We start from the raw sequence: 27,683 nt of genomic DNA, 5'->3' as shown, positions 1-27,683 counted from the left end.
CAGCTCATAGGATCTCTCATCGCTAATCATCAGGCTTGTCCAGAAATTTACTTGTTCTGAAATATTTCGTATCTCAGAGTTTTGGGTTATGAAAACAGATTCTAGTCCAAACCTGAAAAAAAAAAAAAAAATTTGTTGGTGTGGGACGGCCCGCGCGGCGCCGGCAGGGGGCGCTGCGCCCGCGGTGGTGCCGCCAGGGGGCGCTCGGCGGGCGGCGCGGCAGGGGCGGGGCCGGTGGGCGGGGCTCGATGGTGACGCCGACGCGGAAGCGGCGGCAGCGGCGGCGGGCCCCGGGCGGGGCTGATGCCGGGCCAGGAGAGGTGATGAATATTCATGTGGAGCGCCCGCGGGGGCGGGGCTGGCCCGGCCGGTGCGGTTCGGCGGGCGCCGATGGCGGGGGGCCGCGGCAGCGCGGGGGGCGCCGGGGCCGGCGGGCGGTGAGGACGGACGGGCTGGGCCGGGGCGTGGCGGAGGGGAGGCGGGCTGGGACCCCGAGCTCACCGCCGGCCCCGCGTCTCCCTCCGTGCAGGGCTGGCTCCCGGCTGGACGGGCTGTTCCTGCGGCGGTTCCTGCGGCTCCTGGCCGTGCTCTTTCCCGGCTGGCCCGCCCCGAGCGCCCTCATGTTCCTGACGCTGCTCGGTGTCGCCTTGCTGGGTGAGCCCGGGTGGTGGGGATGGGGGGCTGCGCCCCACGTCCGCTCCCTGCGGTCCCCCACTTTGCCTTGTCACCCCAGTCCGTCAATCCCTTCCCCTGCTTGCCTTTCCCCTCCAGAGCAGCTGGTTATTTACCAGGTCGGCGTCATCCCCAGCCAGTACTATGAAGTCCTAGGGAACAAGGACTTCTCCGGGTTCAAAACACTGACTGCCGTTGCCGTGACTCTGATCATTGTGAACTCCACGGTAAGACCAGAGCTTCACGTGTCTCGGGAGAGGAAGGGAAAGCTGCCCATAGCTCCTGGCATGATCCTGGTCACAAAGGATTTAAGTCTGCCCGTGCCCTGGATCACTAGTACAAACTGCTAGGTTTGATTTCATTTTGAAAAAAATGTTTGTTCTCACTTATCTCTCCCCATCCATCTCTTTGCCCTTGTTCCAGCTAAAAAGTTTCGACCAGTTTATCTGCAACATGATGTATGTGAACTGGAGGAAATCCCTCACTGAATACCTCCACACCTGCTACTTCCAAGGCCAGGTCTACTACAGCCTGCACGTGCTGCGTGAGGACATCGATAACCCGTAGGCTGCCAGCAGCTTCTTTCACTATCTTGCTATCTTGCTTGGCTTCTCCTGGGCTGCTGCACACCTTTTCCTGACTTCTCTTTGTCTTTGGGTAGAGGTTCGAGCCTAGAAGGTTTTACCATATAGGTACCTTATTCTAGCCTGGTGGGAGGTGGTACCTGTTGCAGGGAACTTCTGTGACTGCTGGTTGTGATGGCTTTAGGGGCAGGATGTTTCAGTTGCAAGGAAAGTGGATGCCCATCTACTGCTGCTGTAAAACACCCTGTCTGCAAACTCAATCCTTGACACTTTGATGTTGCAAAGAGCCTGGCTGGACTCAGCAGTGCCTCTTCTTTCCTTCATGCAGTTGGTGCATTAGGACAGTCCCTGTTCTGTTTGAACTTAAAATACCAGAATCTGTAGCTGAGCATAGTTCAGTTGTATTTTAGTGGTTTGATAACCCATGGGAGCTACATCCAGGAAGGGCTTTGTTTTGCACTGGATGAGGGTTGCATTTCCCTTTCCTGTTCCTGGGAAGGAAGTGTCAGTGGTGACCTGAAATATATATAAGAGGAGGAGCATTCAATCTCTCCTTGTGGATTCCAGCCCCCACCCCCAAGAGGTTTCACTCCAGTTTGCTTTGTGCACTGTCCTGCTTACTGCAGAGCTCTTGATTACCTGTGCTGTGCAGCAAAGGTCGAATTCCCTTCCTCACAGCTGTGTGTGGACCTTGGCCTTCCAGCCTGTCCTTGCACACAGGGCATTGCTGCCATAGTTGCTTACTCTGGAGAGCTAAAAATCCCATGCTAGACATCATGTGAGAGGTCACAGAATCACAAAATACTCTTCATTGGAGTGGACTCCCATGGATCATTGAGTCCAACTCTTTATGTGAATAGCCCACACAGTGATTGATCCCCTGGCATTATTAGCACCATGCTTTAGCTTCTGAGCTAATCTCAGTGTAGAATCTCCCTAATTTCCCCCCCCTCCAGAACTTAAAGTTATTTTTAAATACTAGCTGAAAAACTGGAAATCAAGGGGGAACGTTTTCCAAATAATGTGTTGTTATACCATTGTTTTGAGACTCCAAGCTCTCCTCCACTGGAGTGGACACCTCTGATCTAGTCACTGCATTGGTGCCATTTCCCATGTTGATGGTAAGAGAGGAGACATGCTCAGGGTCCTGGGCAAAATTTGCTGTCTTGCTAATAGAGAAAACTTCAAGAAACAAAAGCAGCTTCTGCACTTCTGCTGCCTGTCCTTGCTCCTTCAATGTTGAGCAGGGTGGTTTGTGTGAGTGCTGCAAGAAAACATGCTAGGTATCTAAAGGGAAGCAGAAAACAAGGAGAGGTCTTAGCTTGGGTAAAACAGCTCTACATATTTGGCAGTAGGCTATCATTATCAAGCTGATGCACTTCCAGGTTGGTGTTTGGTTTGCTCCTGCTATCATTAAGTGTTCATTTCTGATAGTGTTTTGCAGTGGCATGGAGTTGCAAGGAGAGGTTAAAAAGCCATGTCTGTCACCAGGGCATGCAGCACTTCCCAGGCAGTGCAGCACATTGAATCCAGAAGCTCCTGCATGCCTGTCTTTTTCTTTGGGGGTGCAAGGGGAAGCAGAGGGTAGCAGCCCCTCACCACACAATTATTCTTCTCAGGTTTATTTTTATTTTTTATTTATGTTCACATTGTGCACTGGAATGTAGGAGACAACTGGGTCAATCTGCTCTGCAGCAGAAGAGACAGCTCTTCTGGCCTTTGCAGACCAAATGTGTGGGATTACTGAGGAGTATGTCTCATTACACCTTGCTTCTGCTCCAAAAATTTTAGTCAATCTTACTTATTCAATCTTACTGTTTAATGTGGTTTTGGTGCCACTGCAGAAATTCTCTTCATCTTGCAATTCCTTGATGAGAGTTTTTTTCCTTCACCAGGTCCTTAAAGAACAAACTAGAGCAACAGAGACCTCCCATTATGCAGTGCAAACCAAACTGAGTGTTAAATGCACAGTATCACCCACTTTGAAGGAATGAAAAGTGGATTCTGAGTGGCATACAAACATTTGCAGCACCTAGCAAAGCATTTGAGTTTCATTTAATGTGTTTCATGTGTTTTCATTACATGATACTTAATAGCTCATAAAAAGCAACATCCTCCTATGAGACTATAGCACAATTTAAGTTATAATTTTGTGGGAATATTACAGTCTGAGGGAAAGGAAAAATGATGATTGTAAGGTCAGTCAGGGTGAGACCTGCCCCAGAATTAAATCCATTGCTGTTCCAGAACTGCAAAAGTGTTAAAAGATTAATGTCCTTGTGGTTGTGTCTGTACTGAGACTAACCAGGAATCCATCCTTGCTCTTCATTCTGAATTCCAGCCTTAAGTTATGGCCTTTCCACTGGAGCTTAGCACAGCAGGCTGAAGCCCTCATCCATTTGCTCTGGACAGAGACCAGAGCACAAGTGTTGAACAATTGTTGAACAGGTATTGTTGAAAGTGGAACAAGGGATAAATACAAGGAACAGGATGAAAGAGTTGTTTTTCCTGGGTGCCATGAAGACCCTTGGGTGGATCCTGCTGGGCCATGAGAATGGTTTTCTCTGGGGGAGCTGCAGGTCCTTCCCAGACAAGGTTCACCTGCAGCAATGAAATAGCCTGGTTTGTGCCCTGCTAGACATTGAGTGCTGGCTCTTGCTTTTGGGCTGCAATGGTGTCAGTGGCTCTTTGTGTTGAGCAGGGACCAGCGCATCAGCCAGGATGTGGAGAGGTTCTGCAAGCAGCTCAGCTCCATGGCCAGCAAGCTTGTCATCTCACCCTTCACACTGGCCTACTACACATACCAGTGCTTTCACAGGTAAGGATGTATCCTGGCCCTGCTCTTTTCTGCGTTCTTTCCTTGAAGCCTGCCACATTACAACTCCCCAGATGGATATTTGTACACATGGGTGAGTGGTCTCTGCCAAAAGAACTCTGCCTTGGGGATGCTGGGATGTGCAATGTTGGCCCCCAGACTTCTGTGAAAGCCAAGAGAGGTGGCAGCTGAGGCTCTGATTGCTTGAGCCTAATGGTGCAGGAGTGTCCTTTTGCTTGGATTATTAGCTGACTTCTCTTTCTCCTTTGCAGCACAGGCTGGCTAGGCCCAGTGAGCATCTTTGGGTATTTCGTCATTGGGACGATGATTAACAAAGTGTTGATGAGCCCAATTGTGTCTAAACTTGTGCAGCAGGAAAAACTGGAGGGAGATTTCAGGTGGGTCCCAGCAGAGCTGTTTTCACTGCCAGTTGGCAGCTCTTGTGAAAGTTTCTTTTTTGTCCCCATTTAGTGCTATGTATGTAGCTACTTGTTTTGTCTTTGAGTTTCCTCACTCTCAGAGAAGGCAACTTGTGCAATGGTGCCTCACAGTTGGTGTACTGAGCCCCTGCCAACCATTCACAGCCTTGTGGCATGGCAGGCAATGCCCTTGGTTCAGTCTCACAGCCCAGTCTTTCCATATGCTCTGTAACTCACCTCCTCACCCTTGCTTGTAGGGTTGGCTGTGTGTATAGCAGGAGCTTTGTAGCTTTCCCTGGGGCTCAAGGCATCCAGGGACAGCAGCATAAGCTGTTGTGGCACAGGGAGCTCAGGGCAGTTGGCTGCAGTGATTTTGTATGGTGGAGATGCTGGACTAGCAGCAAACAGTAAGCCCAAGGGCTAAGAGGATGTGCACAGAGAGCAGGGCATGAAACAAATGCACCACTGAGCCGGGCCTGATGATGGCACCTCCTGTTAAGCCTTGGTTTCTGGTGCCTTTCTGAGCCTGTTGAGTATTTCTGTCAAGAGATGCCTCAGATCACTGGTCTAACATGGAAGAATAGAGTCCTCTAGGAATGGATTTGGCTACATAATTCACTGAGCATTTGTGCACAGTTATGAATTTTTTTGTTTGTACAGGTTCAAGCACATGCAGATACGTGTGAATGCAGAACCAGCTGCTTTCTACAGGTTAGTAGTGTTAATTTCTTTGTATCCTCAGAAGGATTGTCCCAGTTCAGAGCATCCTTGTTGAGTTCACATATCCCAAAGGAGCCCAAGTTTTGTTGCTTCAGCTTTCTATCCCTTCCACTTCAGCATCATACAGCCCTGACACTCTATTCTTTGCATTCTGTGCATCATCTGCAGAAATAATCCACAGCAACTGGAGACAACTATCTTTCCTTTGCCTCCCTTCTAACATCCTCAGAGCCAGATACAGATTTGGTGCTGGCTTAGAGACCATTCCTGATGTTTTGCCAGGTCCTTACCTGGAAGATTGCTCAAAGTCTTACTGCATCTGGTTCTGCATGTTCCTTCCAGACCCATCCTGCTGCTGCTTGCCTGCATGTCTTCTGTGGGTGTTCTAGCTGCCACCTGCCTACCTTAGTTCTGCTTTGCTCCTCTTGGTCAGTCTGTGCCCTGACCCTCCATTTGCTGTACTGGTGCTCTGAATTTGCTCAGTGCCATTCACCCCAGAGCTGAGCACACAGTCAGAGCCTGGCAGCACCACCCCCATGTGGTGATGCCCTGAAGCCTGTTGAGCTGCTGCTTGGCTCACCAGGATGAGGCATGAATTTGGTGTAGCTTGTGTTGGGGTGGCAGGAGGTTGTTGCTTCTCTCTGTCATGAGTCTGCCTTTCTTCTGTATGTTGTGAAATTACACTTCTGCCAGGAATTGTAGCACATGTTCTCTCTCCAGTCTTCCTTGCCCATGATCCGTATTTGGCTCCTTCATGTCTGAGCAGGCATTTCAAGTGTTGTGGTGCTGTCCCCACAGTGGTTTAATTCAAAATCACTGATTTCATAATACCTTATATTGATAAGCATGAGACTGATTTAAGTCACCAAAATCAATCTTGGTTTGCACTGGCAAGTCTGAGTTATTTCTTTGTGCTCTGATTGATTCTTACTGGTTGATGATCATTTTTTGTAATGGAAAAGATACTGTAATTACATGCCCTTATTTAAGATGCAGTACTTTACCTCTCAATTTTGATTTTTTTTTTTCTATTACGAAGTAGAAAATGGAAAGTGGATTATTATACCAGAAAACAGAATGTCTTGGTTCACTGTTTTAGCAGAAAAGCTTCATTTTGTGTGAAACTAAAATGTAGCTGAGTTGCACACAACCAGGCAATTTCATGGTATGCATCATAATTAAAAATTAAGAAATTTTTTTTAAAGTTGCATTCCTAGAATCCTGCAAGAGGAGGATCATGTGGTGAATGGCTGGTTTTGATGCTCAACTTCTCCAGCTTGAGCTCTTGTCCTCTTAAGACTGCATAAACATTGTTTTGGTAAAGGAAGAAACAGAAGCAGGGCACTGCCACCTTTTTACTTTTTTTGTGACTAAGCCTTTGGCAAACTTGTTTTAAAAGTGAAGTGAATGGGAGGAAAAGAGGGAAACCAATACAGCAATCTCTCCTTGTCTGCAACAGAATTATAGCTCTAGAACAAAGGTTTCCATTTCCTTTCTCACCTCTAACTCCTTGTTTCCAAGCCTTCTCTTTTCATAATACATAGATTGCAGCTCATTAGTTACATGAGATGTGTTATAAGGCAGTAAAGCCAAACTGAATTCTAACCAGGTGCATTTTTGAGAAAGAAACTGTATTTTTCTATGAACTGAGAATCTTTAGAAATGAGGCCTCAAAAATCTTATTTTGGATGTTTTTGTGCTGCTTTTGGCCTTATCTTCTTGGGCCCTAGTGACTCCCCTGTTTTATAGACCATGGTGGGAGCATGGTTTGTGCAGTGGGCACAAGCCTTTGTTGGATGTCAGGGGCAATAGATGCCATGGCAGGTGGGAGTCTGAAGTGAGATGTGGAGCTCTCTCTGCATTTTGCCACCTGAGGGCAGCCCAGGCCTTGCAAAGCAGCAGAAGGAGCTGTCATGGTTGCTTGAAGGTGATGGTGTAGGAGAGGTCTTGCTCCTGGCTCAGCCTGGCCACTGGAACATCACCACTAACTTGTGTGGTGGGTGATCTGATGGGATTAGCCCTGGAAGGGGGGAGTCATGGAGGTCAGGTACCTGTACCAGGGATTGCACTGCTCGGGACTTGCCTTTGTACCATTCCTGTGGAGTGGGAAATGGCAAGAGGTGGGCTGAGGCTGCTGGCCATGCAGGTCATGTGGGCTGATTATCATCCCCTGGATGCTCCTCTGCCCTCTCCTTTCTGGGTCCAGCTGTGTACAGTGCCATTGCTCTTTTCCAACCAGGCTGCATTTGGGAGCTGTGTTTGACCTTGGGTGTACATTGCTTCAGGCTGGAGCCTTGCTGACAGTGTCTGACTTGGCTTTGCCTCCTCCTGCTGCAACAGCAGCAGCCATGGGCTCTGCCAGAGATTTGTGGGACTGCTTGCTTCAGCCAGACTTCCTTGATGAGACTGTTCAGGAAGGCAGTCCTGGCTGTTCAGTTCATGGTCAATAAAGAACTTATTAGTTGGAGAAAAAGGTGCCAGGCTTGTTCAAAGCTTCAGTTTTAAAGGCCATGGTCCTAGGATATCTGTGGCATGTTGCAATCTTATTTTTCCAGGGCTGGGCGAGTGGAGCACATGCGCACAGACCGGAGGCTGCAGAGCCTGCTGAAGACCCAGAGGGAGCTGATAGGCAAGGAGCTGTGGCTATACAGTGAGTGGGCAGACTGGGGTGAAGTGGGGTGTGTGGTAACTCCATTGTGGTGGCCCACACGCCGGGGAGCTCTACTGGTAGAGCAGTTGGGTGGGGTGCTGTGTTTTCTTCTGCCTCTTGCTGGTACTTGTGAAAGTCTGAGGGTGAATAGAGGGTCCCTCCTGAAGTGCAGATAAATAGGAATTCTGTTGTGTAAAAGCTTCGTAAAGAGGCAAAGTTGTGGAGGCCCCATAATATGACTTTTTATGGGGCAGGTGTTCAAAGGCCAAGAACAGGAGGAAGGGCTTGAGCTTTGGGACTGCATATGTAGTTGGGAGCTGTGGAAGCTTCTTCCCTGTAGAGCCTGTCCCTTAAGCATAGTTGTCCCCTGAAAATATCCCTTCTCCCTTTTTCACTGGGTCCAGGTTTTGTCTTTAAGTGAGCCCTGTAAAGACAGCTCTTCCCAATCTCAGCAGCACAGTGAGTAGTGTATGGGAGGGAGAACCCTGAATAGAAGTATCTGTGGGAATTTTGGATCTTAAGTCTTTCTGCCTGTTATGCACTCCCAAAATACACTTTATGGCAAACCATCTCACCCCAGAGCTTCCTTTTTGCCCTCCCTCCTGTTCACTGTGAGTCAGTCAGGCCCCTGAAGCATAGCAACAAGCAGGCAAAGTGGCTTTTGCCCCATAGTAGTCCCTGAGCTGTGTGTCTGGATGATGATTCTCTCTGGGGCCTGCCCCAAAGTGTTCTTTGCTTGGCAAATGGATTTTCAGCCATTTAACACAAGCACAAAGCTTGTGCTATCCTGCAAAATGGGTTTTTCTGCTCAGGTTCATCATAAAGGGCCAAAGCAGAAACATGGCTCTTCCTCTGACTGGGCTCAGGGTCAGCACTTGGGCTTTGCTGGGACAGAGGTTTCTAACTCACTGTCTTCTTTCAATGTGCTTGTGCCCAGTTGGGATCAACACCTTTGATTATCTGGGCAGCATCCTGAGCTACGTGGTCATTGCCATTCCCATCTTTTCTGGGGTCTACGGAGACCTGAGTCCAACAGAGCTCAGTGCCCTTGTCAGCAAGGTGAGCTAAGGGTAATCTCTGTGACCCCATTGTGGAGGGTGAGCAGGCACTGAGGATGGAGGTTTCATGTGGGGCTGGTGCCCTGGGGCTAGATAACCTGCAACACTTGATCTTCAGGTTAGACTGTCCCTACTCACAGTGTCATGGAAATGGGAGCTTGTAGCCAGCTGGTATGTGATTAACTTGGGGGTGAGAACTGTCAAGGACACATTTATGTAAGTGTTTCCTAGCTCAGACCTCTGTGTCTAAAAAGAACCAAGAGGTCAGAAAGTCTCTGGTTTTCAGCAGTGTAGGTGAGAATGGTGTCTGTGCAATGCTGTGGGTGTGGGTTATGCCTGGACTACTACCTATGGTGAACCTGGCCACCAGAGAGCTGAGCTGGTTTGCATTCACCTTCCTGACCTGACTCGTTACCAGATACTCAAACCTGGCTTTCGATAGAGAATGCAGAGCTAAAAATAGGTAAGTGGGCACTGCAGGCTGAGACACCCTGCTCTGAGCCATACACGGTGCTGAGGCAGGGTTGGTGGCACGATCTGTGTGACTTGGGCAAACATGCTGGGCCCCAGGCAGGCCTTCAAGCACTTTGCAAACACCATCCCTGGGTGACAGGACATGTGTCTACCTGGAAAAAACTGCTGCACTGATCAGGGAAGTCCTGCTTCTTTCAAAAGTGGTCATCTTCACTCTCACCACCCTGGTGACTTCACCACTCCTCATTCATGTTGCTGAGACAGCTGATGTAGCCAAATGTGTGGACTCCTTGGCTGCTTCCTTGCAGTCATGGAATAAGGGTTTGGGCCCCAGCTCAGCACTGACCCTTACTCTGGCATGTGATTTCTCCCCAGAATGCCTTTGTTTCCATCTACCTCATTGGCTGCTTCAGCCAGCTCATAGATCTCTCCAGCACTGTGACTGATGTAGCTGGCTACACACACAGGTGAGCTTATCTGTGGGCACATGTCTGGAGAAAGGGTAGTGCAGGACAAAACCCTGCCCAGGTCTGTGCTAAAAAAAAAAAAAAAGGAAGCAGTTGCTCATGTGCAAGCATGGGCAAGTTTGGATATTGTGAGGAGGCTGCTGGAATTGTCCCTCATGCAACCTCTTGTGTGTCTAGGATTGGTGAACTGCAGGAGACCTTGCTGAGTCTTGGCAGAAAAAAAAATGGTAACTACTCAGAAGCCAAAGCCAGCTGTGATTTGGACAGGTGAGTTACCTCAGCAACTGGATGGCATGCAGCTTATGTGCCAGAGTGTGGGGTTGCCATGGGATGGAGGTAGCCCTTGGTGTCACAGTCTGTTGCATGCATTTGGTTGGAGCAAGCAGTGCTCACTGTCAATTGTCATTCCCAGGGTGTGTGGGGCAGGGCTACTGTCACAGGGGCACAGGAGGATCTCTCATCTCTCTGTATCTCTCATTCTTTGTCTTGGTGGTGGCCCAGCAGCCCTTCTGGGGAGGACCCAGTGCCAAGGGACACAGCTTTCCTTCTGGAGCGAGTGACACTCTCAGTACCATCCTCTGGCAAGCTGCTCATCAAGGACTTGAGCCTCAGGATCTCACAAGGAAACAGTGTAATGATTGTGGGAAACACTGGTACAGGGAAGACATCTCTCCTGAGGGTCCTTGGAGGACTCTGGGAAAGCACACGGGGTAAGGACTGCTACTTGCCTCAGCCTTCTCTTTCTCAACCAAGGCTACCCTTGATTTGCAAGGTGGTAGTGTGGCAGTTTGTGAGGCCAGTGCCACCATCTGATGGTGAATGTCACTGATACACTGATTTGAGCCACCTGTCTCTGTCACAGTCTGGCTCTCATTGCTTTGCTCTGTGTTGCAAACACACTTTAGTGGGGACTTGTTGGCTGCCTGATGGGACAGGACTAGATGGGCAGTGGGGAGTTGCTGCCTGGTAGTGCAGGTGTGCTGAGTGTCTGTGTGCAGGGAGCATCAGGATGCTGAGCTGCTTTGGCCCCCGAGGAGTGGTGTTCCTACCGCAGCGGCCCTTCTTCACTGATGGAACCCTGCGTGAGCAGGTGAGCCCAGCGTCTGTCTTTGCTCCGGCCTCAGCTCTGCTCCCAGCTGTCATCATGCCCTGCAAACCCCTGGGATGCACACAGGCCTGCAAGAGGGAGGATGCCTGTGGCTGCTCCTTCCCTTGTGCCTGTGTTCATGCTATTGTATCTCTGGTGGACAGTGTCCAGCTCCCTCTGACATGGTTTATTTTGCTTTATTAAACAGGTGATCTATCCCCTGAAGGAGATCTATCCACTGTCAGGTTTGTGGAAATCCATTAGAGCAATTAACCAATGCTGTGGTATTGCCCCACTGTCCTGTACCCAGTGCAGCTTGTCCCCTGCTGTAACCCGTCAGGAACACTCATCCATTTTTCTTTTCTTGCTCTGGTGCTCCCTAGCAGATTAGTGTGTGTTAAGGTCAGTTCTCTGTCCCCCTCCTTTTGTGAGGCAGCATACTCACTTCCTAAGAACTTGCTGTCACAGTACAATGAGGACAAGCTGGCCATGCTCTTCCTGCTATGCTAGACATGATATATGTTCCTGTTGGGAAACATCTGATTTGTTTGGTACAGCCTGACTTTCAGCAAGTCATGTTTGCCTTCATCTCATTTTTCATCCACCTCAATCTTTTGGTGTTCTACTTTTTCAAAATAATGTCCCAGGTCAGAATATATAGATCCTTTCTCTCCCCTGCCCTTCCAAAGCCATACCACATGTGATCTGCTGTAACTTGGAGATGTCCAGCAGTGTTACCTGCTGCTTTCAAACACTTGGGAGTCACAATCTTGCTGAGGCTAACTACAGCATTAGCTACTGTTGTGGCTCTCTGGCAGCTTCAGAGAGGTCCATGGCAGATGCACAGCCCTTTTCCTCAATTTCCACAGATGCTGACTGTACTAGCTCAAATGTATGTTCTGCTCCACAGTTGACCCAACCTGAGATGTTTCTCTTCCCACATGGGGTCTTTTTTTGGCTCTTACCTGAAGCCCATTCCCGTAACTCCACCTAGTGGACTAACACCTAGTGTTAGTCTCAGCTCTAACAGAGTAACTGTTGGGCAGGGCCTTGGCAGCTGAAGCATGGTTAACATTTTTAAGGAAGGTCAGTCTTTGGGGCTATCTCTGCCAAGGCTCAGGATCTGGTATAACTAATTGGTCAGGTCAACTACACTGAGCCTCAGGAAATATTCCAGTTCTTCCCTCGTGCCCCACCAAGTCCTTCATGCAGCAGTGGCACCAGCCTCTTTGCTCTCTACCTCTCCTTATGCTGCATGGTTTTCTCCCTAGGGTCTGCAGATGATGAGAGGATTGTGCGATTCCTGGAGCTGGCTGGGCTGGTGAGTCACTGGCAGCACTGCTGCCTTCTTCCCTGGTGCCACCAGTGAGGGAAGAAGGGATGATTTTTTGTGGCAACACAGCATGATTGTATGCTGAACTTAGTGGGGATGTTGTCAGTAGCTGGGACACAACTGTCTGTGGGACAGAAAGGAGGGGAGAGATGGTACAACTTCAGCTCAAGTGGGGAAAGGGTGACTGGCAAAAAGAGGGTAGTTGTGCTCAAGGCCATAGGCTGACAGGGTTGGGGACTGTGTTCACAAGTCTGCTGTGCTCTCTGTAGACTGATTTGCTGGAAAGGGCTGGAGGACTGGATGAACAGGTGGACTGGAACTGGTAAGGGAGCTCACTCACTGTCTGTGTGTATTTGGGTGATTTCTGAGTGGGGAACACTTCTAAGCAGATGCACATTGCTGCTGGATTTATCTGAGTCCATCTGTGTTCTGTGAGATGTGGACACTGTACAGGAGGAAAGCCTTCATGCCCCAAGCATCTACACCAACAATCACCAGCTGTGGTGTTCTGCAGGCAGCTGACTGTGTACAGGGGTGCAGCATGGAGAGGGGCACAAGAAGGGACACACAGGGACAGTTGTTTGCTGGTCTCCAATATCAGAAGCCATAACATTTTCAGCAAATGAGCTCTGTTTCTTGAGGAAGGTGTTGAATCTTGACCCTGCTGCAGGTATGACATCCTGTCCCCAGGGGAGATGCAGAGGCTCTCCTTTGCACGGCTCTTCTACCTCCAGCCAAAATATGCAGGTGAGTGACTGATCACAAAAGAGGGGAGAAAAAAAGACAAGGCCTTTGGTGTTTAGAGAAGCTGGTACAGAGACAGCTCATGAAATCCCTTTTGTGCTAGGAACATGCTTTATCTTGGCCATTATTTTAGCAGCATAGCACACAGAGGATTCATTTGTGAAATGTGAAAACATTTCATTATTTTTGTGGAAGGTGGTAAATCAAGAGGCTGTATATAAGACATTTTCTTCTTAGCAAACTGGTGATTAATCTTCGTGGTCCATCTCCAATGGCACCAGAAGAACAACTTTGTCAGCCTGCTCACCAGTTGCTATGTAAACAAGTGCATGTGTTGAGGAGTGTGGCAGCAGCTGTCATATCTGAAGCTCATGAACATCTGTACAGTTGTGGGGACAATATGGAAGGTTTAGCCCTGATGTGGCAAAAGACAGGAAAGCAGTGGGAGAAACAGTCCTGAGAGACCAGAGAAACATCTCTGAATAGCTAATGGGGCCAATTCCTTAGGCTCTGCTAGGGGCTTGAGCTGTTGGAGGACTTGCCATGAGGGGCAGGTTGGATGTGGGTGAACATAGCCAGTTTTGTTAGCAGGTACATGCAAGTACCTCTTTTTGCCCTGAAGCCCGTGGGGAAACACAGCTCCGTGATGTCTGGGCAGAGGGAACCTGTGGATTGCAAACTAAAAGCTGTAGAGATGATTTGAATTTATTTGCTCCAGGTCTGTAGTATTTACCCTTAATAGTCAGGAAGGTGCCACAGGCCATCCTACATGCTCCATGTAGGGTCTGTGCTGGAAAAGTACACGGACTGTTGTTCAGCCTGGTGCTCTGGCACATGGTCTGCTTGGAGACAGTCATATCTTGACTTTGGCCTTGATAGGGATGAGGCAATGGCTGGCAGCTGTTGAGGGAGAGGAGTGAGGTGAACGGTGTGGTTTGGATGGATTTAAGTATTTGAGGGGAAGGACAGCTTTCCTAGTTGCCTGGCACCTGCTGTGCCAGTGGAATACCAGAGTCCTTAGGTTTCTCCTCACTTGCCTTCTGCAGATGCTCTTGGGGAACTCCAGTTAGTATGTGAAATGTTCTCTGGAGTTGCTCTTGCCTACAAGATTTGTGGGGCTTATGACTTTTCTTTCAGTGTTAGATGAAGCCACCAGTGCCTTGACAGAACAGGTGGAGCATGAACTGTACCGAATGTGCCTTCAGCTGGGCATGACACTGATCAGTGTGGGACACAGACCCAGCCTGGAAAAGGTGAGACAGGGAGGCAGCACTCCATACCTCCCTCATGGCAGAGAAGTAGAGCAGGTCTCTGGCAAGCAGAGGGGAGTGACTAAGGCTGGAGAACATCAATGTGGGTGGACATCCCTTAATGTTGTGCTATTGAATTGCAGTTCCACAGCTGGATTTTGAAACTTCATGGGGAGGGAAGATGGGAGCTCACTCGATGTGAGAAGATGAGGCGGCTCACCTCTGAGGAAGAACACTGAAAAACATGCCCTTGTCTGGCCAGCCACAGAACCTGCACATGTGTGGAAGAGCTCTCAATAGCAGACATGGAGCTGCCAAGCTAACAGCTGTGTCAAACAGTGCAAGACCAGTTCTGGATTTTGCTGATAGACACCGAGTATGTCTGAACTCATGGTGTAGAGTTCTGCCAAGAGTAGACAACTATGCCATCCTTCTCCCAGCCTCCTTCTGCCTCCCTGGCTCTCATGGGAGAAAGGAGCTGAGCTGCTGGGCCTCCCTGAGAGAAGATGCTGTCTCATGGGTCTTGTAGAAACAGTAACCAGAGATCCCTCCACTTTGTCTGGGATTCATTGGTGTGAGGCTAGAATGCAACCTCCTTTGCTGCCCTCCGTGCCTTGCTAGGAGCTCTGCAGAACAAACTTATGTACCTTCTGGCTCTGTTCAGAATTGTGTTTTTCAGCAGGAGACAAGGGGAGGAGAATGCTAGCACAGAGAATGGGCATGTCTCTGTTCTTCTTATAACACACGGCTACAAGTGAAAGGAACATTTTTGTATTAAAATCTGGGGCCAGTTTTCAAACTGTTTCTATGGAGAAGAGTCAACTATTTGTTAACCGGACTGTTGTGTGTGTTCTTTCTGGGGTTTACTTTGGAAGAGATGCTTGTATATTGGCAATGGTCCTGGACAAGATTATTCCTAAAGAGCAGAGCAGAGGTAGAAGTAGTATCCCTGTCCAGGACTGGATATCCTGCCTGCTGCTACCTCTGCAGCTACTGCAAGACACAAGGAACCTTAGGGAGGGCTTTCTGCCTTCTGCTTTCATGGAATGAAACAGCTTGTCTCCCCCTACTCTTCTGCCTATGATGAGTCATGTTCTCTGTTTACATGGGTGTATGGAGACAGGTTTTGAAGGTCTCTTGCATTGTGGAGAGGTCACTCTAAGACTGCAGTGGAGATGTGACCTGACAACTTACTGGCCACCACTTGCTTAGTGGCTTTTCTGGATGTTTCCCTGGTTTTGCAGTAAAGGAGGAGGAGATGGCTGCTGGCAGAGCCAAGCTAGTGGCTCTTCTGTCGCTCCACAAGGTGCTTGTGTCCCTCTATGATGTGCTGCACAGCCTCATGGTCGTCCAAGGTGGTTAGGTCCCCAAGCTCATTGGCCTTGTTCTCCACAATTTTCCGTAGCACCCGACGCATAATCTTGCCCGAGCGCGTCTTGGGCAGCCGGTGTGTGACCTGTGATGGGGAGGAGCAGAATCAAGGCTGAAGGAAAGGGCTTGGCCAATCTGCCAGTGTGGGTGTTGGATCAGTTTGCTTGTGTTACCTGAACATAATCTGGAGCTGCATACTTTGCAATCTTCTTTGAGATGAGCTCCTGTAGCTCAGTAGCAACAGTCTCCTGTGTGTAGCCACTGTCCTTCTTCAGCACAACAAACACATAGGCTCCTGGCAGAAGGACCACCAGATTACTGAGCACAGTGCATACCATGCCCCTGAGACCCTGCCTGGACCTAGTGCCATGAGAGTCCCTCTCTGCTGGTAGCCTCAGGAGATGCTCTGTAGCCAGAACGGTACATGCATTTGGCCACACAGAAGCACTGCTGCTGCCACCTTATGCAAAGCCTAGCTGGTCTGTGGTGCAGGTTGTGATGGCTGTGCTGAGATCCCTGCTAACATGCTGTATTGTGTGACACCGCATTGCTAACAGTGCCACTTCCCACTGCCATAGCCCTGGGAGATGTTTTGGGGCAGGAAAGAAAGCATCTTACCTTCTCCCTTGATCTCATGTGGGTAGCCAATGACAGCAGACTCTGCCACTGCCACATGGTGAGTCTGGAAGAGAACAGGGCAGGAGTTTGACTCAATGCTTTTGGCAGGCTGGCTGCCACCTGGAGCTGCCCTGACCTGACTTGGCTATTCCAGCCGACAATAATGCAGGGAGATAAGGAAGGGCCTCAGATGGCTTCTGCCCTTTTTCCTTCCTTCCTCACTAGGTTTGCAAGCACTGGTCTTCTCCTCCTGCCCCTGACTGCTTTAGTTTGGATGGTTTTACCTCCCACCCACATTTCTTACCACAATATCCTCCACCTCTGCAGTGCCCAGCCGGTGTCCACTGATGCTAATGACGTCATCCAGCCGTCCTGTTAGCTGGTAGTAGCCCTCACTGGTACGATACACACCATCCCCAGTGAAGAAAAATCCTGCAGTAGCCAGAACCATGCCATAGTCACTTGTTGCAGGGAGCATGTGAGCTTCCCAGCAGCCATACTGGGCTTTTTTCAGCATGCTGGCACATTTCCCCTCCTCCTGTCTGTTGGCTTCAGGGCCCACGTACTCTGCTTCTTTTTCAACTGCTCATGGGTAAATGTTCCTTCTTTCCTTGTTAGTCTTCTGTATCTGTTGGTACCTGCACTATCATCAGGCTTCTGCCCTCATTCTGCAGTATACTGGCTAATGCTGTGCCTGTCTCATAACCATGTGCTGGGAGCACTTTGCTCCAGTGCAGGTGCCTGTGGTATTGCTGCTTCTCTTTGCATTACATCAAGACACACACAGTCTTGGGCTTGCTCAGTGCCTCTGGGTGAGTCACAGAGGCTGACAGAGTTTGCAAGAGATGCAGCAAGAGGTCTGTGCTCAAATTGACTGGGGGCAGAAGGACAAATTCACTGCCTTAAAACAATGTGTGATCCAGTTGGGAAGGTTGGTGAGGGGCACTCCTGTGATATCAGAGCTGGGGAGATGAAAGGCCTCTGGAGTGTGGAGTATCTCTGGAAGAACAAAGGAGCAGTACCAGCTCTCCTGAATCCTGCCTCCATACAGAAAGCCAGCAAGCAGACCCAACCATACCCAACCAAACGTGTGCAAGTGTCCTGCCACATGTTATCCTTACCTGGACAACGAGTCAGGTACGTTTCCAGAAATCTCCTGTGGTCATTGTAAATGGTTCGTGCCATACCAGGCCAGGCTTGTGAGATGCAAAGAGCTCCAGAGACATCATTTTCCCGAAGGACATTTCCCTGTAAAACAGTTATCTTTTAGTAACCATGGCTGAAGGGTACTTGGGATGTTTAGCTACTACCTGTTTAACAACCCTGTGAGGAGGGTCTTGTGTGCCTCACTTCAACAAGACAGGCTGTCTCCCCCAGCATATGTCTGCAGCAAACTGCCTCCCATGGTGGGACGCAAGGCCTCTCCAGGGAGACTGGCTGTCCCTGCCCAGCCCTGTCCTTCCTGGAAAGATGTGTCAGGGAGCCCAAACACAGCCTCTCTTGTCAGGACAGTGCAAGCTAGACAACAATTCAACCTCTACACTAGCTGGAAGAACAGCTTCCCTGTTTGTCCCTTTCCAGGAAGGAAGGTTGCTGTCTAGCAGAGGCGAGCAGGAAAGACATGGTTACAGATTGCCACTCCCCTTGGCAAGTACACACTGCAGGTACCTGGTGGAAAGGGGGTTGAGCCAGCACCTGGACTGCATGTTATAAATGTACCTTTTCATCCAAGAGGCAGGGGCTGATCCCAAAAAAGGGTCTCATAGCCATGCTTGGAAGGATTTCAGCTCCAGGATTAGAAGGACGGGGTGAGATACAGATGCCTCCTGTTTCTGAAGGAAAAGAAACAGTAATGCTTATCAAAGTCAGGGACAAGAGGAATGCTAAGAAGCACTGCTTGGCCAACAGCCTTTGCCCTGTCCCTTACTACATGCTGCACAGGCTGGGGCTGGCTTTGCCAGAAGGATGATTTAGTTCAGCAGGGATCTGTTCAGATCAAATCCCTGTGTTTATCTGGGTTAGCTTTAAAGATCATTTTTATGTTTGGGTGCTCATGGGTCCTTACAGCCTTGCTCATACAAGACTTTCAGCAACAACCACTATCACTTAGCCAGCAAAGCAGCAGTCAAAGCACCAAAGCACCACAAAGCAGCAAAGTCACTCCTAAAGCCTGGAAGCTGGAACAAGGAATCCTATGCATCTCACCAGTTTGCCACCACGTGTCCACTACTGGGCATCGTGTCTCGCCGACCACACGGAAGTACCATTCCCACGCCTCTTTGTTGATGGGTTCCCCCACTGCAATGGGAAAGACAAGGGGGCAGAGCTGAAATAGTACAGTCTCCTCACTCTGAGGCATCATTGCTGCTACTCTTGGCATTTGTGGGAAGAGGCACAATGTGATGTTCAAGGATTGGCTGCCCCAGCCCATGTTGCTGCACTTACCTGAGCCAAGCAGTTTAAGAGAAGAGCGGTCATACTTCTTGACCCACTCATCGCCGTACCTCAGGAGCAGGCGGATGGCAGTGGGTGCCGCATAGAACTGGTTAATTCTTAGCCTCTCTACTGTTTCCCAGTAGCGGCCTGGAATGGAAACAGGGCCAGTAAGCATCCACACAGGTTCTCCCAGCCCAACACCAAGGCAGAGAAAGAAGAGGTGAGAGCAAAGACTCTCCAGCAGTTCCTGGATGCTCAGCCAAGTTATCACATGGTGAGAAGGAGCAGGAGCCCCTTTTTCTTCACATAACCTAGCTCTGCTACTGTTCCTTCTGCAGGGAGGGAGAGGATTAACAGCTCCACCCCTGGAAAAGCAGCAGTGGCTTCCTAAGCAGAGGAAAAGACTATTCCCTTTGCAGCTCTCTACTGGGCACAGAGCACGGGCTGCTGCTGAGGCAACACAGACTTTGTGCTCATGTCCTGGCATCAAGCCACCAGCTCCCTGCCTGCTGTGGATCTCAGGGTGCTGTGGAATACCCCCACTCCCATTATGGAATGTTCCCACTCCCAGTGAGTCACCTCACTCACCAGGGTTAGGATAGATAGGAGTGCTCTCAAAAAGGACAGTGGTACCACCATTGCAGAGGGGGCCGTAGACCACATAGGTGTGTCCTGTGATCCAGCCAATGTCTGCCACACAGCCAAAGATGTCCCTGTCCTGGTAGTCGAACACGTACTGAACAAGAAAAGAGACACAGTGAGGGGTTTCACCTGCGCCTGCACTCCTGGCAAGGGCCACAACAAGGAGCAGTGTACTCTCTGTCAGCCCTAATGTTACTGTGTTTGTCTGTCCCCTGCAGGGACACCTTCCTCCTGAAAAAAAAAGTTTTTTAAAAAGAAAAGAGTAAAAAATTAAAATTAATTAAATAAAATTGAAGTTAACCCAAAACTGTGAAGATGCAGGAGACAGACACTTAAAAAAAAACCTCACAGCCAATTTTGCTCTTTTCCAATGGAGAGAGATACAGCCTTTACTTCATTTTGCTGGCATCTAGACAAGGCTGATCCAAGCATCCTGTAGCATCTAAGCAGAACCTGCTGGGTAAGAAAGGTGCCTCTGTATTTATGTGACCACGTGGAAAGAGAGGAGTTGTAGGCAAGGGCAAAGTGGTAGAGGACTCCATGAGCAGAGCCTGTAGGCACTGCTGGACTGCAGATGGACAGTAAATACTCAAAACCCCCTGAGCTCAGCAAGGAGCCCAGCACAGGAACAGTGAGGCAGCAAGCTGAGGGACCATGTGATGCCTTGGCCCAAAGCAACCCCAGCCTGCCCACAAGAGTTGGAATCTCTCCATCTCAGCTGGGTGAGTGCAGTGCTGTGCCTGCAGGCAGAAAGCAAAACAAGCTCCTCTTCCCACTGCCCCATTTATTCCTCATGAGACCCCTGGCTGCAAGGCTGAAACATGAAGGAATGATGACTCCACCCTGCAGGGTGGAGCTGAGTGCTGTCATATTGGCAGCAACACAACCAGCTTCCTAAAGTACTCTTCATTTCATTTACTCAGTGCCAGGAAAGCTTCCTAGGGGCCACTCTCCCACTAGCCTATCACTTCTTGCTGTCTCCTCTGATTTCTGTTGTTTCAGACCCACTAATTTCTTCCTGCAGCTCCCTGCTGACTTTCATCTGGGGACTCTGGGGCCTCAAGTGTTCTGAGCTCAGAGTAGTATGTATTTGGGAAATCCTGCTAAGGAGCACTACCTGTAGCCAGATGTGGTCTGCTGGGGCTTGGAGGGCTTCCCAGAGACTTTGCACTAGATAAAGATGAGTTTGTAATGCAACAAGGAGCATGTGTCTTCACTGCCTATGAACTGCTGGCTCATTGTGGCTGGGATCCATTACCTTGTGTGTGAGAGCAGCAAACAGCAAGTAACCAGCTTGGGTATGAACCAAGCCCTTGGGTTTGCCAGTACTGCCTGATGTGTAGAGAAGAAATAACATGTCTTCACTGTCCATGACAGCAGGCTCACAGCATGCATCCTCCTTCATCATCTCCTGCAGGAAAGAGCACAATAGTTCTCTCAGGGTCTCACAGCCTCCCCTGTGTTGTGCCTACACCTGCCTGTGCACCTCTCTCCTGAGTCTCCCTCCCCTCTGAGCACCTGTGCCACTATGCTCCCACAAACATCCTCCAGAAGAAATGCATGGCAGGGAACACAACTTCACCCATTCAGAAGTTGTGCTCCATGCTGGCAGCCTTGCCACTCTGTGTGCTATGGATAACAGGCACATGCCAGGTCTGCCAGCAGATCCATGTGTGACAGTGTAGTGGCAGTCCAAAGTTGGATTCACAAAGTAGCAGCCCATGTCTCGTGTGTTTCTGGGCCCCTGTCCACCCTGCTATGTGCTCTGGCTTGCACTACCTGCCCTTCACAGTACAGGGCTGGTAGTGTGGGAAGACACACCAGTGAGTCATTTCCTAATGGCTACTGGGACTGTCCTGAACATATGTGCAGCTCTGCCTGCCACTGCTGCTGTGGGACAATGTCCCCAAATTCTCTCAATGCCAGCAAAACTGCCATGGCCAGGCAAGATCCTCTCTCCACTCTGTCCCTGCACCAAAAGCAAGCACTTTGCTCAGGAGAAGTGGCAAAATTGCTAGGCAGCCTCTCACCTCCTCCAGGGGCACATCTAAAGCTGTCATGGGAACCTTGCTGGTGGTTCTCATGGAAACCAGAACCCGTTTCACTCCAGGGCACTGCTTCACAGCCTGGTCCACTGTCTTCTTTAGCTCAACAATCTTGCCACCTCTTAGCCCCTGGTTCACTGTAATCACCGTTTCTGACCGGGCTGCAGAAGACACAAGAGCCACATAAGCAACTCTGCCCCTCTCCACCAGTCACAGAGCAGTTTGGCTCTACCATGACCTTTCATGTCTCTGTCTGTCTCCCAGCCCTTAGTACTGGTATCTTTCATTTAGCAAAAACAGCAGCTTTGCATCTTGGTTTCCCATTCATTTCTGCCTGTGTTGCATCACCTTACAGGAGACATTGTATCCCAGTCTTTCATTCTCATGGATGGAAGAGAAAACCTCTGCATCCCATGGGCTGGAAGGTATTTAGTGGGCTTGTGCTGTTTATTGGGTTGCTAGTACCTGCTCCATGACTACACATTATTTCACAGATAGCCTCAGAGAGCCCACGGAATCTCACTCAGAAAATCTTTGCCATCCACACAACCCTGAGCCCACTTGAACAGCTGAACCAGCAAGCTCAGCAGGATCCCCCATGAAAAACAGGTCAGTTACCCAGTGCCTCTTACCATCCTGGATCCTGCCAGCGAGAGCCTCTGCACTGAAGCCAGCAAACACCACAGCGTGCACGGCCCCGATGCGGGCACAGGCCAGCATGCTGGCCACTGCCAGAGGGCACGGGGGCATGTAGATTGTCACCCTGTCACCCTGCTTCACCCCTTGCCTTTTCAAGGTGTTCCCCAGGCGGCACGTCAGCTCCAGCAGTTCCCTGCCCAAAGAAGCAATGACACAGTTAAGACTTTTAAGACTTTTCTTGCAGATCTTACCTGCATGCATAAAGATGGAGGGCCTCAGAGTCACAAGAACACAGCTTATATCCCTACATACCCTAGCCCTCCTCACTCTGGACGACCATGGGAGAGCTGTAAAAATCAGTGGGAAGGAAAGAAGACAGTCTCTAACCTGGACCGCTGTTTATGGAGAAGACATAAATTAGAATTATTTCTGCACAACAGCAGCCACTGGCAATTCCTCTGGCTCAGCAAACCCCCAACACCTCAGCTGACTTTCTCAATGACAGCCTGCACATTTCTAACCAACCTGTACAACCAGTGTGACACACTGCCCTGCACATTTGGAGGCTACATGTGAGAAGTTACATATCTTTCCCCAAAACAGGGTTCTGTGCTTTGCTAAAGCTGAGGTCAAGCAAGAACAACAGCTGTAGCAAAGCAGTGAGCAGAAAGATGCCTCTCCCGAGAAGCGTCCCTTCCAGAAACCACAGTTTGGCAGTCAGTGAGTCATTTCATGGAAGGGCTCTCCATGCATGGGGATTGACAGGGGTGGCTGGTCATATTTGTCGTGTGAGGCCTGAAGTCAGAGAGGACAGGGGGATTTGTTTGTTGTGCAGAGGGGTTTAAGTGAATTCTGTGGCAGTGACTCAGAGAGCAGGCAATTGAAGCTGAAAGGTGGGAGGCCTAGACTAACCTAGCAGGGCTGGACAGGCAGCCCCCACAGAGAGCCAAATCCAGCAGCACTGCTGACATGCATTTCTCAACAAATTTACAGCTGTGAATTTGCCTTTCTTGCAGACCATTTACCAGAAGTTTATATAACAGGAACCTGGGTGGGAAGGCACATGTGTGACTTTCTTGTGTGTCATATCTAGCATTGCAGTGCTGCCCCAAGGGGCTTATATCTGCCTCCCCAGCTGGGCAGGGACTCCTCAGGGCCCAGAAGATTTAATCAGGGAGTAGGCTGAAGTTTCAGATCAGCACAAGCAAGCCAACAGCTACCATACTCCGGATCTGTGTGAAGGGATGCTGCATTCCCTTGCATGACAGACATAGCAGATCAGCCCTGTGCAGTTCATACATGTTAAAATATGCCTCTCATATGCTGGAAGGTAATTACTGACCTGTATGTCACCTGTACCTCCTCTCCAGGTTCATCCTTCTCCCAGATTAAGGCCACTTTGTCTGGGGCTACATGGACGTGACGGTCCAGACAATTCACTGGAAAGGAAAACCCAGTATCATTGACAGAGAAACCCTCAGAACCTCTTACCTCTCATAAAGCCAGCACTGGCACTCCCATTTTCAGGTCAAAGTCAGGGCTGTGTGTGTCTTCTCAGCATTAGCCTTGGGCAACCTTTGTGGACACCAGCACCATCCCAAGCCTGTTATGCTCCTCACCACTCCAATACCTGCCAATCCTCACTATCAGCTTCCTCCTTAACTGCAACCTCATGCACTCCAGAGCAGAAAATGCCTTCAAGTCCCTTTGGAGGTCACATCCCCAGTGCCCTCAGAGCACTGGCAAACATTAACTAAGCTGTCACTCCACCCAGCACTGCCTTGCAGCTGCCTCCAGGGTGAACTAGGGCAGTTTTTTAGTGGTAGTGCTCCTACATAACAAATGTAGGACAAAGGCAAGCTCTGCACTAGAAGGCTGCAGAGTGCATTTATCCAAGATGGAAAAGAGCCAGAGTGCACAGCCCTTGGCTTTCCAGGGACATGGTAAGCTGAGGCTTTGGCTGGAGTTCTTTCATGTGAAGTTCCCTGCATTGCTGGCAGCTGCAGTTTCCTCAGAAGCCTTGTTCCACTCTCTGTTTTCGTTAAACCTGCTAAAGTCATGGGATGATGCAGCAGCCCCAGACTGCATACCAACTTTTTTCTCCTGACCATTTGTAGTTTCCCATGAGAGAAAGAAATGCATATAAAAGGAGAAAGAGTAAGATGTCAAATCCCAAAGGCAAATAACTCTTGCTGTCTTTCCCAAATAGATTACACAAAATCTGATTTTCTCAGAAGTCAGTCTCGTATTTTGAAGATGGGGACCAACAGCACTATGAGCAGGACACAGTGTCACTAGCCCCAATGTCTTCCCCTGATAGACCCCCTAAGGCAATAGCCCCAGTCCACAGAAGAGCTTCTCACTACAGTGGTGATAGTATGGCTCATTTCTCCTGTATTTTGCTTTCTACAGATACATCTTGCCTTCACTGAGCAGGAATGACCTAGAGCAACCCTGTCTGCTGAATGCACATGTTACTGCCTATGGTGCTGCAGGACAGAGCTACTGCACTGCTGTGGGATCCACAGGGGCTGAGGGAGAGCAACCCAGCTACCAGCACACACCAATCCAACTGCAACCTTTTCAATGAAACCCAGCTGCTTCCTTAGTGCCAGCCACAACCTTACACTACAGCCACTGCAGGACCAACTGGACCTTTTGGGGATCCCCCTCTCTCCAGACCTTTAACTCTGTGCTCTTCTGATACATTCCCGGGGCTGAAGTCACACATATAGAAGCACCTGCAGGTACTTGGTACAATCCCATGTCCATCTCCTTCCTTACCTGTCACATTTAGCTGCCCACCCAGGAACCAGGAGATTCTGCCATGGCACAAGTTGCAGTTCTGGACAGAGTGGAAGGGGGTGATCCAGGTGAGCCGGCTCCTTCCTAATACTCCCCAGAAGATGTCACTCTGCTCCACTGACACCTTGTATAAATCTTGGTGGTCCTTGGGTCTGCAGAAGGCGACGGCTTCAGGCATGTAGGCAGTGAGAGGCTTGTGGCTCCAGGATCTGGCAGCCACCAGCCCAGAGGGGCATCTGGGAGCCTGAGAAAGAGCTTTGAAGCAGCAGGTCTTGGCCAGCAGCCTGGCCATCACTGCAGGGTACCTGCCTCTCACTGAGGAGATGGATGTCTGCAGCCCTTACAGATGCTTGGGACACTTGGCCCAGGCAAGACTCCAGTTAGGTGGGGCTACGTCATCCTGAGCTGACTGGACACACAACAGTTGTTGCACACAGGGAGCCTGGGCACCCCTTCTGCCCTGCCTTGTTCTTCTCCTGCTCTCTTCCAGAGGACTATGGGAAAAAAGAAATTCAGTCACTGCAAGGGAGGGGAAAGGGGTGGGCTGTAGAAATTTTTGACTGAAAATAACCTTCATACTAATCTGAGCCCTGACAGAAGTTCTTGAACAGGAGCCAGGTTAAACGTGTGCCTGGGCTCTCCTCAGGGGCCAAGGTGCCTGGGCCAGGCTCCAACAGCCTGTTCCTTCTCTCCTAGGGCTGCAGTGCATCCCAGACTCCTCTGTTTCATCCCCACTCACCTCCCTCACACCTCTGTCTATTCATCACCATCCCCTCCCTTGCTGCAGCACCCCCACTACATCCCTCAGTCCTCTCCTGGCCACAAAGGCATCTTGGGGCAGGTCCCTGTAAATCTTAGCACCACCCCCTTGTTAGTCATGAGTGATGGACTATCCTCTCTCAGAATTAATGCCTATTTCCATAGAGCGTTGGGCTGTGGTGGGCCAGGGAAAGTTTTTCTAACATGGCTGTCAGCTGCAGGAGGGGAATATTGCATCCCATTCCGCCTTACTGCTGGGAGGCTGTCAGAGCTCTCTGCCTCCTCCCAAGCACTACAGACTGGCTGTACCACCACTGGGAGCACTCAATGAGGCCATGGTGGGGCAGCTGGGGATGGTTTGGCATGAAGCACTGCAGCCCATGTCCTCACACTGAGACCTCCCACCACCCACTGCAGCAGAGCTCAGTTGCCTCCCTGCCTCCAAACAGGGCTCATTTTTGCTGCCTTCCTTTCCTTCAGGCCCTATATACGTAGGGGTTTTTTTTGGTTTTGTTTTTTTTTTTAAGGTAGAATTTGGAGGATTCCTTATTGTCATTGAGCAAATTCCCTTCTCTTCCTAGGGTCACAAGAGAAGAGCAGAAAAAGGCTCTCCCTGCAAGCAGGGTTGTTCCAGCTAGGTGGACCAAAGAAATCAACAGTAGAGACTACAGGGTTAGTAGATCTCTTTGCTCTTCAAAGTGCAACACCACTCCCAATCTATGGAACTGGTACGTCAGGTGAACAGGCTGGACACCAGTGTGGGACATAGGCACTATTTCCCATCAGGCGCACTCATCCCAGACCACTCCTGTTTTGTGTCACGGCCGCCCCGAGCTTGATGGGAACCTACAAGGGCGCTGTCCCCCGGGGGAGCACAGTCCTCTGGGCTTACAGCCTCTCCACAAACTGAGGCCCGAGCAGCCTCATTGTTCCCTGTCTCTTATTTCCTATGCACACCTCAGCAGTTTCCCACCAGCCCATTCGCAGATGCTTAGCAGGGCAGGTAGCTCCTCACCTGGTGCCGTGGTTTAACGAAGTCTGCTTTTCAGTTGGGGGACAGCGGCTGCAGGGCCCCTGAGGGGAGCTGGCGGAGCCAATCAGCGGGCTAGTTCAGGAGCCAATCAGCGGGCTAGTTTTGAAGATTGACACCCAGCTAAACCACTTTAAAAAGTTGAGCACGCCTTTGTGGAAAAGCACATTTAGAAACGAACAAGTGCCGGGAGAAGCTCTATTGGTTTCCGGCCTTTGAGCAGGTAACTGGCTGAGCTGTGCTGTGCTCTGCCGCGACGCTGGCCCCTTCCTGATAAACCCGCCAGGCCCATCCCAGCGGGGCCTGCCGGCCCTGTTTTGCTGGTGGCACTGCTGGGCCAGCCCTGGGCTTGGCCCCGCGGCCAGGAGCGGCCAGCGCCACCCTGGAGCGGGAGCGGCCGCCCGGCCGGGGCTGCGCGGCCGGACAGCGGCTGCGGCTGTCTCAGCATGGCTCGCAATGAGCCTTGTTTGTTTAGCCACTTATAGCCAGCCACGCTGCAGACAGAAAGAGAAAAACGGCAGCAGCTTTCCTTGTTTTCGGCGCTCCTCATGAAGAAAAGCACTGAGTGGAGCCGGTGGCTGGCACGGCTCGCTCGGTGTCGGCGGGGAGCGCATGGCCAGCAGCAAGAGGAATGGCGAGTGATTTCCCTGATTCAGAGCCTGGATGAGACCAACCTTTCAGTGCAGAACTCTATAGAAACTGTTTCAGTTGATAAAGCTTGAGAACAAATGTTCCTAGGAACACCAGTTCTCTCCCAAATCAGGAAAAGGAAAGAGTGAAGACACATAGAGATGACAACACGGGACACTGAGGAGTCTTCCCAGTACAGGAGTCAAATTCCAGATGGGAGGGGATTGAGGAGATGCCTTAGTCTTGGGCTGAAATTCTTTTGTAAGGCTATAGTGAAGATATATTAAATATATCACTTTGTTTTTCCCCTGTAATTCATGGGATGCATTGGGGGATGTAGCGTTCTAACCACAGCCATGAACAGAGGCACTGGTATTGAAGTAAGCAGATGCTAAAGTAGCTGTGATCCAATGAGAATCTTGATCAGCGAGAGAT

General features: G+C 50.1%; 2 protein-coding genes across 12 annotated transcripts; one reads left to right on the top strand and one right to left on the bottom strand.

Moving 5' to 3' along the window:
- Positions 1 to 217: 217 nt before the first annotated feature.
- ABCD4 (ATP binding cassette subfamily D member 4) lies at positions 218 to 15,007 on the top strand. 11 transcript variants are annotated; one of them, XM_079310268.1, is made up of 19 exons: positions 218 to 320; positions 530 to 654; positions 772 to 899; positions 1,096 to 1,235; positions 3,958 to 4,074; positions 4,344 to 4,469; positions 5,151 to 5,201; positions 7,766 to 7,860; positions 8,798 to 8,919; positions 9,768 to 9,859; positions 10,037 to 10,126; positions 10,364 to 10,569; positions 10,858 to 10,949; positions 11,155 to 11,191; positions 12,218 to 12,267; positions 12,549 to 12,601; positions 12,950 to 13,026; positions 14,161 to 14,276; positions 14,417 to 15,007. In XM_079310268.1, exons 1-19 carry the CDS (start codon positions 304 to 306, stop codon positions 14,510 to 14,512), a joined length of 1,830 nt encoding a protein of 609 aa, XP_079166394.1. In that variant the 5' UTR covers positions 218 to 303; the 3' UTR covers positions 14,513 to 15,007. The 11 variants fall into 11 exon arrangements, 10 of the variants coding, with proteins under 10 accessions (XP_079166394.1, XP_079166392.1, XP_079166391.1 ...); XM_079310264.1 differs by having other exon boundaries at positions 305 to 437; XM_079310263.1 differs by having other exon boundaries at positions 305 to 437; positions 10,361 to 10,569.
- Positions 15,008 to 15,523: 516 nt separating this feature from the next.
- On the bottom strand, positions 15,524 to 26,620 carry LOC306804096 (acetyl-coenzyme A synthetase 2-like, mitochondrial). Its single transcript, XM_079310259.1, has 15 exons — positions 26,604 to 26,620; positions 24,809 to 25,323; positions 23,367 to 23,463; positions 22,018 to 22,217; positions 21,371 to 21,546; positions 20,599 to 20,751; positions 19,287 to 19,434; positions 18,708 to 18,845; positions 18,468 to 18,560; positions 17,982 to 18,094; positions 17,384 to 17,510; positions 16,567 to 16,694; positions 16,263 to 16,326; positions 15,818 to 15,939; positions 15,524 to 15,729 (listed from the first exon to the last, which is right to left on the bottom strand). The coding sequence occupies exons 2-15, from the start codon at positions 25,119 to 25,121 to the stop codon at positions 15,553 to 15,555; spliced, it is 2,049 nt and encodes a 682-aa protein (XP_079166385.1). The 5' UTR covers positions 25,122 to 25,323; positions 26,604 to 26,620; the 3' UTR covers positions 15,524 to 15,552.
- Between the last annotated feature and the right edge of the window lie 1,063 nt (positions 26,621 to 27,683).

Source organism: Erithacus rubecula (assembly GCF_903797595.1).
Source record: "Erithacus rubecula genome assembly, chromosome: 6".
Classification (NCBI taxonomy): Eukaryota; Metazoa; Chordata; class Aves; order Passeriformes; family Muscicapidae; genus Erithacus; species Erithacus rubecula.
This window is presented reverse-complemented; position numbering and strand designations above follow the sequence as displayed.